Raw genomic sequence first — 13,607 nt, 5'->3', positions numbered from 1 at the left:
GTGCCAGAGCTGCTCCTGTAAAGGCCTCTACTATATTCTTACTTTTGCATGTAAGGGCACTGGGGATATTCCAGTCAACATCAGGCATGTTGAAATCACCCATAACCACAATATCTCCCTTTACTGCCATTTGGGTAATTTCATCCACCATCTTGTTGTCATATTCCTCGGATTGCCCTGGAGGCCTATAGATCACCCCAATTCTAATGACAGAACCTTCTTTATTTTGCATGCAAATCCAGAGAGTCTCTAGATCTTGACACGTATTTTGAATTAGTGTTGTTTTTAGACTTTCTTTAATATAAATGGCTACTCCACCTCCCCTTCTCTCTATTCTATCCTTCCTATACAGTGTATATCCTGGTATGGATATTTCCCATTCATTAGAATCCTTAAACCATGTCTCAGTTATGGCAACCAGGTCCAAATTATCTCTAGATATTATGGCCATTAATTCACAGAGCTTGTTGCTCAAGCTTCGAGCATTTGTGCACATTACCCGAAGAACATTATTTTCGTTATTAGTTTGCCCCTTATCATCAACAACTACATCTATATTATTTGCAGCTCCCTTTTCATAAGCTTCCAAAAACTGCTTTATCCTCATTGGTCGGGGACAGAAATCACCCACATCAGTTACATCTCTGTCCCCTTTACCTAGTTTAAATGCCTGTCCAAAAAAGTTCTGAATTCCTCACCGAGCACCTGGGTACCTCTGTATGATGGATGCAAACCATCCCTCTTAAACAACTCCCTATTAGACCACCTACTGACATCATGACTTACATAGCCAAAACCTTCAGCTTTACACCACTGCCTTAACCACACATTAAACTCTCTGATACACGTTGTTTTATCCTCTTGGCCACAAACCGGTAACACCTCTGAGAAAGTCACTGAATCAGTTATTTTACCCAGCTCCACACTTAGACATTGAAAATCTCTTTTTACTACATTAACATTTCTCTGGGACAAATCATTTGTGCCAAGATGCACCACCACATCAACGTTATTACCTTTACTCACAGTCTTAACAATGTTTGTAATCCGCCTCCTGTCCCTGCTGGCAGTGGCCCCTGGGAGACACCTCAGCACCTTAACCACATCCTTGCTCTGTCCCAAATCAACACCTCTAACGGTCGAATCACCCACAAGAAAATGTGTCCTCTTTTTATTTCTACTAACTGTACTTGATGGTTGATCCTGGACTTAATGAAGCACAGTGTACCAATGCCAGCAGATGACATGACTCCCCAAATCAACACAGACCGTGGAAACCTTTGCATCTCATTTGGAAACCAAGGACCTGGAGTATGGAGGAAAAATGGAGTGGCGCACACTACAAGATGCTTGAAGTCTAGTGTGAAGTTGATTTGGGAAGCCCTGTCATTTGCTGGTATTGGTCCACTGTGCTTCATTAAGTTCAGTCATCTACCAGTGTTTTTGGAGCACTTCATGCTTCCTTCCACAGCCAAACTTTATGGAGATGCTGACTTCAATATTCCAGCAGGATTTGGCACATGCCTACACTGCCAGAAGCACCAAAACCTCGCTCAATGACTGGGATTACTGTGCTTGATTGGCCAGCAAACTTTCCCAACCTGAACCCGATAGAAAATCTATGGGACATTGCCAAGAGAAAGATGGGAGACATGAGACCGAACAACGCAGATGACCTGAAGGCTGCTATTGAAGCATCCTGGTCTTCCATAGCTTAGCAGTAGCCACAGGCTGATAGCTTCCATGCCATGCTGCATTGAGGCAGAAATTGCTGCAAAAAGGTCCCAAATCAAGAACTGGCTACATATGCATGCTTATACTTTTCAGTGGTCCGTTATTCTATGTACAATCCCAGATTTATTGATCACACGTAATCTAATTATTTGAGACGGTGGATTTGGGGTTTTCATGAGCTGCACCCCATAATCATTACAATTATGATAAATCATGGCTTAAACTATCTTGCCTTGCATGTGATGAGTCTCTCATATATTACATTTCACCTTTTTAGTTGCATTACTGAAATAAAGGAACTTTTGTGTGATACTCTTAAGTTTTTGAGTTTTACCTGTAAATCCTTCCATTCCCCATAAGTTAGTTAGAATTGAGGAAACTTGTCAGATAGAAAGATAGAAACATTTTAAAATTAAAAACAAAGAAAGTCCAGTTGCCTTTTGGAAAAAAAAAAACCACGTTTGGGACTGCCAGGGATGAAGTTTCTGAACACCCTCACAAACTCACTGTACACCAATTAGATAATTAAATATTGAATAGATGAGGGGGGAAATGTCTTGTATTTCAATGGGGAAGGGTGGTTATAACAATGGTAGTGATGCAAAAATAAGTTGTATGGTATTTACTGGTGGCTTTGTTATGGGGGAAAAATAGCAAAAGGGCTACATTGTAATATATAAATCCAAATAGACATATTAGTCTTTAAGCCATCAAAAGAAACACTTAATTGCAGATTCATTTCATACTTATAAGGTGTTGTGTTTGCTGCAAAAACCTAAAATGTTTCAAAGCCACCTCTCTGATGATCCAGCATGCACACCTGTTCCTACAAAAACATCCAAAACGTAAGCACCTAAAAGGCCTGGTTAAGTGACACTCCCTTGATTCAAATCTGCAAAACATTTTCCCGGTGGCTAAAAAAAGTGCTTCTAACAACATAGAAAAAGGCACTCCTACAGAAAGATAAGAATCTTATGGTTCTCTAAAGATAGCAAGGTTATTAAGACATTCGCTTTGGTTTTAGAGGCAGGAAAAACAGCTTGCAGATAGGCTTCAATCCACAATGACAGTTGAAGTCAAAATTTCTGTGACAGGCCGAAGCCATCGTTTTGAGTTAGAGACTTCGGCCTGCCACAAATTGAATAATACTGTGGGAATTGGGGAGAAGTGGTTGCATGAGAGGGAAAGATACTAGCCACAACAAATTCTTTCCAGAAGATTCAAGGTCATCCTTTGTTCAGCACCAGCCGGAAGTACAAGGGAGGATCATGGACGTTGAGGCAACTGGAGTAGTCCATGTGATAATGAACTTGTGGGTGTGGGGACGAGGGATGAACGTTAACCTGGGTGGAGAACTGTAGGAAAAGTTAGTATTAGGATGACTACAGTTCGTAACCAACATGGCCCTGTTAATAAATTGGAACTTGGGAGAAAGCTGGCCAAGTTTTGGACTATGATTTATTTTTTTGATATTATTGGGAACGCTGACATTTTGTTGCTAAGTGAGACAGTTGTTAAGAACGTTTTGTCCCATTTTGGGATCTTTTCTGGTTACCGTTTTTAAAGAAAACACTGCAGTTGTTAAGTTGGTCCCACGGTTATTAAATGAATGTGGCTCCCCCACTGACTTTGCTTGTCAGAAGTTCACAAAAGGGGGTCACACAAATCCAGGACATTGCAGTCGTCATAAGTATGAACCAATTGCCAAAAAAACCCCTTAAATTTTGATCACCTGACCCTGGGGATGCTACAATGTTTGTAAGCACGAAAAATTGTCATAAGTCACTTTTTTCAGGGTGGTTTTAATTTGGGTCACTAAACAAACAACTGTAAATTGAGGACTATCTATATTATCAGTCTTTACTATGGTAGCATCTTAAGAATGGCAGGGTACAAAATGCCCAGGGAAACGGCAGAGAAAGAAACCCATCTTCCAGAAATGGGATAATGGTTGTAACTTAACTGACATAGAGGCACAGTGGTTAGAATGCCACTCTGCCAACTGCCTGGAGTTCAATCCTGGCAGGACTCAAAGTTAACTCATTTGTCAATCCTTCCTGAGGACCCAGATCATTGGGGGCAACATGATGACTTTGTAAAGTACCCAGAGAGTGCAGTAAAATACTATGTTTATAGTGTGTATGCAGCTAGTCCTCAATGTACAACAGTTCATTGAATGGCAATTCAAAGTTACAATGGCAGTGAAAGAAATGACTTATTTCAAACGTACAACCTTTGCAAGTGACCCCACAATCATGTTGCTTGGCAATCGGTTCATGCTTATTGGGACTATTGTGGGATCCCACAATCATGTGATTGCCTTTTGACAAGCAAAATCCACAGCAAAGCCAGATTTGTTCACAGCCACCTCACTGACTTATTAACTGCAGTGAGTCACTTAACAGCTGTGGCAAAGAGATCATAAAATGAGACAAAATACTTAAGAAATGACTTGCCTAACATCACAAATTGCAGGCTGAATTGCAGTCATAAATCAAGTGTTATTTGTATGGTAAGTGTTAAATGCTATTGTTATTGCAGCTTACCTGCAGCGCCACTTTGGGAGCTTCAGAACTGGCGATTTGGCCGCTTAGGTGTGTGTTGCGTTGCTGATCACAGAGATGAAAAGGCAACGACTACATGCCGTGTGCTATGATGCAGCGACCCCCCTGCGCTGGGAATATGCGACCGATGACAACCACTGGGAGGTATTCACACCTGAGCAGAATGAGGCCCTGAACCAAGCAACTCGGTAAGTTGGATCAGAGTTTGTTGCAGAGAAATAAGTTTGCAGAAGCACACACAAATAACTGATTCAGTTGGATTCATTAACTTCTTTATTAACATAACAGCAGATGGATTTACAATACTATTAGCAGAGTAGCAACAGCTACAAGTAAAACACAAGCAGCTTCTAGTGCAGAGTGGACAGAGTACCGAGTGCGCTGAGCCACGCCCAGCCTTCTAGTTTCAGTTTTGTTTCTCTGCACAGACTCGGATGTGTTTAGCTTCCATTAGCTGATTTAGTTACTATGCCTATTCATTGGCTGACCTTGTTAACATGGTTGTCCCAGTTCATGAATATTTTTGGCTTGGAGGAGGAGGAATACAACAACAACAATGCAGCAACCTGTAATTGGTTGGTGAGGTTGCAATGCAAACTCTCGTGTTCCCTGCAGGGCACAGAAACGGAAAGAATGCGTAGGAGATTATGAAGTAGACCTCTGCAGGATGTCGCTTTTCAATAATAAAAGTGGTGAGAAGAACCGTGTCCGTGCAGCCGTCCGGGATCAGGAATCCTGTAAGTCGCTATTGCTAATTGTGTAGATCAGGAATGGAGCAACCTGGAGCTGTATATGGCTTTTTCATCCCACTGCTACAGCTCCCTGTCATCAGTCAGCTCCACAATTGATAGGACGGTTAGGACAGATAGAGGGAAAAGAACGCTGTTCTAGGAGGAGACTCTATGGTCGGGGGTGGTGGGGGTGGGAGGACTTTTGCTTGTCAAAAGATTGCAAAACTCCAGGATGCTGCAACCATCATAAATATGAACCAATTGCAAAGCATCTGAATTTTGATCACATGATCATGGGGATGGTACAAAAGTCAGGGTGTCCAGAAAACCTGGAAAATCAGGGAAATATCAGGGAATTCATGAAAAAAAAACAGAATAAAAAACCAAACTATTAAAATGTTTAAAAGTCAGGGAAAAATTATGTAAAAAAAAAAAAGGATCGCGCTGCCTGGCGAAGTCAGGGGAAAATGAGCATAACTGTGGCAACAACTTGTTTCTTCACCTACTGATACTTCTCCATGGCTTAGCCATTTGGTATGATGTCATCTACAACCGCGCCTTAAGTGGATCACAAGTTACAGGGAAATGTCAGGGAAATATCCAGGAATTTCAAAATGCTTTCCCCCTGGACACCCTAAAAGTCTACGGAGAGGGGCGGCATACAAATCTAAATAATAATAATAATAATAATAATGATGATGATGATGATGATGATGATGATGATGATGATGAAAAAAGTGGTACATTTGAAAAATGGCTATAAGTCACTTGTTTCAGTGTCGTAACTTTGAACGGTCTCTAACTTTGAACGATCTCATATCAGATAAAACCTGGCTACATGTAGACGAGAGAGACTGGCTGAGTCAGGGGAAGGAGTCAAACAGGCAATTAATCTGGAATCCCAATGTGGGCACAAGACAGTGAATTCTGACATCCCTTCCTTGCTGATAAACTTTTATTTGGATAGGAGATTGGCTGTAAGACAAGCTGATTTCTCATTTGTCTTCCTTTTCAACATCTGACTGATGTATACTTGACTTCTTATATTAATTCATATTTTTTTGTCCTGTACTTCACCCACATGGTTGCAGATTTTATCTGGCAATGGGAAGGAGACCAGGAAAACAACTGGAGTCCATACCCCGCAGCTACCTGCTTGGATTTACAGGCTGCCAAGAACGGTCAGCGGGAACCCACAGTGGACTTGACATTTAATCGGACGCCTTACAAGCTGGACACGGCCCGCATGAGGCAGATAAACCAGCGGACTAAATTTGAACGTCGGATAGAATACAAACTCTCAGGTATTGGGAATGCACGGAATTGTAGGCAGGTATCCTCTGCCTACGACTACAATGGAGCCCAACATGTATGTTAACTTACCAAGACATTTCTTAAGTAAGGTTCATTTTATGACGTTTCTTAACCACGCTTGTTAAGTGAACCCCTGCAGTTGTTCAGCTAATAACATGCTTGTTACTAGATGAATCCAGTTTCTCCATGGGCTTCACTTATCGCATGACCCTGCCCACATTTATTTATTTATTGGTCTTATACACCACCCTTCTCCGAGGACTTGGCAGCTCACAAGATATAAAAATACAAAAGCCAGTTCAGAAGTCCAATATTTAAAATAACATAAACCCCCAAATTTAAAATCATACAGCTCTACTCACTCACACCACAGTCATACTAAAGGCCGGGACAAGATGTTTAAGTTCAGCGGCCCCAGGCCTGCAGGCAAAAGTAAGTTTTCATAGCCTCCTGGAAGGCCAGGAGGGTGGTGGCGGTACAAATCTACGGAGGGAGTTGGTTCCAAAGGGCTGGGGCTGCCACAGAGAAGGCCCTTCCCCTATGCCCCGCCAGACAACATTGCCTGCCTGATGGGACTTGGAGAAGGCCGACACAGGGCCCTGACCGGTCGTTGGGTTCCATGAGGCAGAAGACGGTCCCGGAGGTAATTTGGTTCTAAGCCATGTGGGTCATAACCAACACCCTGAATTGCATCCGGAGACCAATCGGCAACCAATGCAGTTCGTGGAGTGATTGTGATTGTGAGATGTAGGCAGATCTTGGAAGACCTACAGTATTGATTGATTGGATTTCTATGCTGCCCCACTCTGAAGACTCGGGGCGGTTTACAACATATAATAAAAACAATACATGACAGTGGCAAATCCAATTAATTAACTAAATAAGTGACCTAAAATCCCTAATATTTTAAAAACCAATCGTACACATTCAGACCTCAGCCATACATAACATTCATCAGTCAGGGGGCCTAAGTTCTAATTGCCCTAAGTCTGTCGACATAAGTGAGTCTTAAGGCTCTTACGCAAGGCGAGGAGGGTGGGGGCAGTATGAATCTCTGGGGGCAGCTGATTCCAGAGGGCTGGGCCCCCCACAGAGAAGGCTCTTTCCATAAGCCCCGCCAAGTGACATTGTCTAGTTTACGGGACCTGGAGAAGGCCAACTCTGGGACCTCACTGGTTGCTGGGATTCATACAGCAGAAGGCAGTCCCGATAATCTGGTCCGATGCTATGGGTCTTTATAGGTCATTATCAACACTTTGAATTGAGTCTGGAAACCAATCGGCAACCAATGCAGTCCATGGAGTGTTGGAGAGATATGGGCATGTCTGGGAAGGCCCATGACTGCTCACGCTGCTGCATTTTGCACGATTTGAAGTTTCCGAAGACTCTTCAAAGGTTGCCCCATGTAGAGAGCATCACAGTAGTCGAACCTCGAGGTAATAAGGGCATGAGCAACTGAGTAGAGAGTCCCTGTCCAAATAGAGCCGCAACTGGTGCACCAGGAGAACCTGGGCTCCCTTTGACATACCCGAAAGATGATAGCTTGTGTGGCTGTATTTTGCACTATTTGCAGTCTACGAACACTCTTCAAAGGTAGCCCCATATAGAGAGCATTGCAGTAGTCGAACCTCGAGGTGAATATATGAACCCGTTGCCAAGCATTTTAATTTTAATTGCGTGCAATCTTTCTAAACGTGAAACAGGATCGTCCGTCACTTTTTTCTGTGCTGTTGTAACTTTGAACGGTCACTAAGTCGAAGTCTAACTGCACAGAAATTTATTCTTATGCTGGGAATTATGCTGTGGAACTTCGGCTGGGCTCTGTCTCTCCTTGCAAGTGGAAATCTGAGAGCATAGATTTGGCCTCTTCGCCTCTGTCCTTACATAGGAATGGAAACAACTAACACCCTTGTCCCGTTCTGCCTTCCCCTTTCGCTTCCTGATTCAGATGCAATAGAAGGAGCAGTTGGATCCCAGCTGAACAGCAATGACTTGGATGCCACTACGTCTGTTCCTGCTAAGAAGATCCGGACTGAATTAAATATCCCTGTATCTCAGGGGCAAGGAGATGGGATGGGTAGGTGCCAAGAAAATGATTTTGGGAGAAGGTCCAGTGCATGGCGGTATGGAGGAAAGAACAGCCTGGTCCTTCAGAAATAGAGTCAAAGTGGGAGGTTGGTAGTGGGAATTTCAATTAGGAGTCTCATAAGAAGAAGTTAAAATGAAAAGGTTTCTCCTGTCCAGTCATGCTTGACTCGAGGGAGTGGTCCTCATCTCATGTCTGAAGATGCTTCCCATGGTCATGTGGCCATCATGAGTATATGCCAAAGCACACAGAATGCAGTTCCCTTTCCCACTATTATTATTATTATTTTTAAAAAATAATCTTTATTGAGTACTTCCATTAAAAAGGGAAACAAAAGAATAAATTGCATAATATAACAGCGATATCAGGTATGCAAAAACAGAAAAAGTAAGGGGGGAAAAAGAAGTGAGAATAGGGAAGTTAGAGAAGAAAAAAGAAAAGGAAGTGAGTTTGGGGGGAAGGGGGGGAGAGATGTGTCAGCTATATGGCTGACACTTCAGTATTATATGACCTCTGGTTTCAAATAGGTACTAGGGGTACGAGTCCCCACATTGTTGTATAGTAAAATGAAGAAATAAGATTGGTAAAAGTTAATATATTAATAGCGATTAAGTAGTATGCATAATTTGTTTGGCTAGTTGATACCAGAGGTTATGTTAGTAGAATTTGATGTTTGCCTTTAGGATGTCATGGTCAATACCTTTTGGGTCATAAACTATAAAGTTATTATCATTTCATATCATGTTCAACGGTAAAATTGTTGCTATGTTTTTCTTTTTTAATGGTAGTTAGCCTGGGCTGTTAGTTTTGCAGCTAACAAGCTCAGGGTTTTTCAATCTCTGATCCGTTGTTCCTCTCCATAAGAAGTTAGAGTTGCTGAAATACCCATTTAATTAGGTGCATTTTGTTTTAAGCCCAGAAACTTGTAGCATGCTAGCCTAAGCTCCTTGTTGCCAAATTCCATCTGTGTTTGGTGCAAAGTGAGATTTTATTATTTTTATTTACTTACAGAGGCACCGGCAATGACGGTGAAGACATTGACGGTGAAGGGGAAAGCTCCGGTGGACCCAGAGTGCACAGCCAAACTGGGAACAGTATGTCATCGGTATCATTAATGACTTTTCTGAGAATAGAATATTTGCTAAATTAGAGTCCAGAGTTTGGTCAAGGAAACAAGTTGTGAGACGTTGTCAGGAAATTTGCCAAAAAGGCTTTAGCAGAGAATTGGTGTCTTTAATGGGATTGCTGTCAATAAATGCTTTCAATAAATGTCCAAACCAATAGCCCTCCAACTATCAGTAAGGCTCCAGCTGATCTTACTCTGAAGGCAGCCACCCTCCACCAAACAACCACCCCTATGTTACAAAGTCAGTCCACAGGATAAGAGCCCGCTCACAGGGCAAGGTCCAGAGTCCAAAGCTCAGTCCACCTAGCTAAGTGAGTCCACAAGGCAAACTGTAGTCCACAAGGTAAAGTTCAGGCACAAGACAAAGAGCAATTCTCAGAGCAAAGGCAGAGTGCAAGGCAAAGGCAGTTGTAAATGCAAAGCAAAGGGCAAAACCGCATTCCACAAGGCAAGGCAAAAGTCCAAGGCCAAAGGCAGGAGACGGCCATCATGGCTAGGCAAAACAACTGGCTGAAAGCAGCCTGCAAGGCAAGGCAAAGACAAACAGCAACAGGCACAAGTCAAAGCTGGAGAAGTGTTAGCCAAAGCAAACTTTGTTCCTGACAAAGGCTAACTCCCCACGGCCTCTCCTTAAGTTACACCATATCAGGTGTTCCTTAGGAGGAGGAATGGGAAGAGTAGCCTTGTAGTCCTTCTTTGGGCTTGCCTCTTCGGAACCGGGCTTCAATGGGCCATGACACATGGTTTTCTATTATTGGTCTCTTTTAATGTCTTTTTTTCTTTCTTTCTTTCTTTCTTTCTTTCTTTCTTTCTTTCTTTCTTTCTTTTTTTCTTTCTTTCTTTCTTTCCTTTTCCTTTCCTTTATTCCTTCCTTCCTTCTTTACTTGCCATGATAAGCTACACAGGCAACACTCGTTGTACAAAACGTTTCTCGCTGTTATTAGAATAGAATAGAATTCTTTATTGGCCAAGTGTGACTGGACACACAAGGAATTTGTCTTGGTGCATATGCTCTCAGTGTACATAAAAGAAATCCAGTAACTTCATTCATTCCCTCACTAGCAAAGGAGAATCATCTATTTTCTGCAGAGATCTGGTGTGTGTGTGTCTCAGACCTTGGTTGGGGCTCTGAGGATCTTTAAGTCACTTCCACATGATGGCCTTTGTTAGCATAAAACAGCCCCTTTAGCCACGCTTTCATATATTTTAAAGCTATCAGTGCCTCTTCTAAAATCATTATTTTTATATCATTTCTATACATGTAACCCTGTTACTAATCTAATGTTGCCTCTTCCAAACCTAATTTTGTCTCCTGGGCCTACCATCAATTAATTTTCATTTCCCCCCAAATTAACTGCTATAGCTTAACTTCCCAAAAGACTCTTTGTCTCTCATGCCTTTTTGGAACTTTGATGACTTGAGTCCACTTTGGACCTTACAGTAGGATCTGGTTTGGTTTGTACTTGGATGGAGCCCTACAGGAAGTCCTGAGGCTGTAAACCAGACTAGAAATTAGAAGAGGATAATGGCATTTTTCAGCCAAGAAAACTGCATGGTTGTCTTTGTGAAGTCACCGGGAGTCAAACCTAGCTTAAAAGAGGTTTTCTTTTCCATTTTTAAAAAAATTCCTTTGCATTGAATAACTTCCCTTTCTCTTCCTTTCCTTTTCTAAAGGCTCACGTTTACTGCGAAGGAGATGACATTTACAATGTTATGTTGAATCAGGTGAGTGGACGCTACCTGTTTTGGGTTTTTCTCTCCCCCCACCCCCCAATGGAGATTCTCTCTGGTTAAAAAAAAATGTTGGACTTCATTTGGGGAGAACAAGGTTCATCCCTCAATTTCAGTTGCACAGCCCACCAAATGAGGACAGACAAGGCCTATATTTTAATCTCTTGTTCTTAACAAGATTGTCTAGAGGACAAAATTGTGGGGAGAAGCATATAAGCCAGTGATGGCAAACCTCTGCAATAGCCCACATCCATAATGCACTGCTCTCTCCCCATGCATACGCGCAACCCCTGAGCTGCCCAGCCCCATCTATGCACACAGGCCTCACTGAAGCCTCCGGAGTTTGGTAGGCCTGTTGGACTGTTTTATATTCTCCCCAGGGTTCAGAAGGCTTTCCTGAAGCCTGGGGAGGGCACAAACAGCTGAAAAGAAGGCCAAAAACCAGCTGACCACTGTGCACTGGAGCTGATATAGGGCAACGCCTCGCTTATCCTCAGATATGGCTCTATGTGCCATAGGCTCACCACCACTGACATAAGCTTTCCTAAATTGAAGGGAAGACAGAACTAGAAACTCAAATGATGTAGGTTAGTGATTCTCAACCTTTTCTTCACCACGGATCTCCTTTAAATGCCTTTTTGGGGCCTTAGGATTTAAGATACTCAAGATTTAAATCATAACATTTTTTTCCCAAGTCTTTTCGAACCCCTTTTGATGACATTGTGATTTCCCAATGGGTCCACCGATTGAGAACCACTGATGCAGTAGATTATTTACGGGACCGTGTCCTGCCACATACCTCCCAGAGACTAATCAGAGCAAACAGAGTCGGACTCCTGCAGGTCCCCTCAGCTAAACAATGCAGGTTGGCGGGGCCGCGGGGAAGGGCCTTCTCTGTTGCTGCCCCGGTTCTATGGAACCCTCCCAGTCCGTACGGCCCCCACCCTGCTGGCTTTCCGTAAGGCCATGGAGACCTGGCTATGCCGGCAGGCCTGGGGGCCCTAAATCAACCCCTAGCTTGTCCATGTGTCTGAATTGGTATGAATGACTAGTATGTATGCTGTTGAATTGTACTTAGTTTTAAATAGGATTTTAGATATTAGTTCCTTTTTCTTGACTTCTTTTTATTGTTGCTGTTATTGTAATTTTATACTGTTGTAAGCCGCTTTGAGTCCTTCGATATTTGGCGGCATAGAAGTCAAGATAGATGGATGGATGGATGGATGGATGGATGGATGGATGGATGGATAGATAGATAGATAGATAGATAGATAGATAGATAGATAGATAGATAGATAGATAGATAGATAGTAGGGAGAGCTTATTGATAAATTTGGGCTCCCCCTTTCCTCAACTGGCTTCCTATCATTCTACATCCTACAAATTCCCCTGAAGAGATTGGAGAAATTGTTGCTTGTAAGCCTGATCTTTCAAAGATGTCCGTTCAGAAGACATTTAGAAATAGAACAAGATGTTGTCTTCTCATTTCTGACCAGTTCCTTTTCCCCCCTCCCCACTTTGACTTCCTCTAGACAAACATTCAATTCAACAACAATAAATACTATCTCATACAACTGTTGGAAGAGGACAATGCACAAAGTTACAGCGTCTGGATGCGCTGGGGGCGCGGTGAGTTGGGGGCTGAGTCATGGAGGGAGGAGCTGAGAGCAAAACTGACGAATCTGGAACTGGAATAGGTCTTAATTTTTAATACAAACTAAAATCAAATCATGGCTCTATTTTACACAGCAATCATGGGTCAAGGGTTATGTTTCATAACCTTTGCAACTTTCAAGATGTGTAGACTTCAAGTTCTTGAATTCCTGCTGGCTGGGGAACTCTGGAAGTTGAATTTAACACAGGTTAAAGTTGTCAAGACTGAAAAATATCATCAGGAATTTCACTTCCTATAATACTGTAAATGGTTAGAATGCAGTATTGCATTCACTCTGCTACTGCCAAGAGTTTGATCCTTCCCTGTTCAAGGTTGACTGCCTTCCATCCTTCCAAGGTTTGCAAAATCCAGATTGTTGGGGATAATAGACTGACTCTGTGAACTACTTAGGGACAGCTGTGAAGAATTATGAAGCTTTAGTCTAAATGCTAAATAACATTTAAAAAAAATATTGAAATGTTAGTAAATAACGATACATCAAGATTTTCAATTCTCTTGGAGGTCTTAGATTTTTTGCCTGAATTCTAGAATGTAGCTTCTCTTCTTCTGTACTCCACAGTGGTACTTTTGATCATTCAATTCATTCATTTCATTTCATTTCATTTCATTTCATTTCATTTCATTCATTCATTCATTCATTCATTCA

At 42.2% G+C, this 13,607-nt stretch overlaps 1 protein-coding gene across 7 annotated transcripts in view; it reads left to right on the top strand.

Moving 5' to 3' along the window:
• Window positions 1-13,607, top strand: part of PARP2 (poly(ADP-ribose) polymerase 2) — a 34,556-nt gene that overhangs the window by 5,090 nt on the left and 15,859 nt on the right. For all 7 annotated transcript variants that reach the window (XM_070726816.1, XM_070726811.1, XM_070726810.1 and 4 more), the window contains exons 2-8: window positions 4,276-4,486; window positions 4,914-5,035; window positions 6,121-6,333; window positions 8,292-8,420; window positions 9,441-9,523; window positions 11,230-11,280; window positions 12,819-12,915. In XM_070726816.1, coding sequence (XP_070582917.1) covers window positions 4,356-4,486; window positions 4,914-5,035; window positions 6,121-6,333; window positions 8,292-8,420; window positions 9,441-9,523; window positions 11,230-11,280; window positions 12,819-12,915 — 826 coding nt within the window. In that variant the 5' untranslated portion in view covers window positions 4,276-4,355. The remainder of the gene's footprint in view (window positions 1-4,275; window positions 4,487-4,913; window positions 5,036-6,120; window positions 6,334-8,291; window positions 8,421-9,440; window positions 9,524-11,229; window positions 11,281-12,818; window positions 12,916-13,607) is intronic.

The sequence above is a fragment of the Erythrolamprus reginae genome, chromosome Z (assembly GCF_031021105.1).
Source record: "Erythrolamprus reginae isolate rEryReg1 chromosome Z, rEryReg1.hap1, whole genome shotgun sequence".
Taxonomy (NCBI): Eukaryota; Metazoa; Chordata; class Lepidosauria; order Squamata; family Dipsadidae; genus Erythrolamprus; species Erythrolamprus reginae.
Note: the sequence above shows the minus strand (reverse complement) of the source record. Positions and strands in the feature narration are given on the sequence as shown.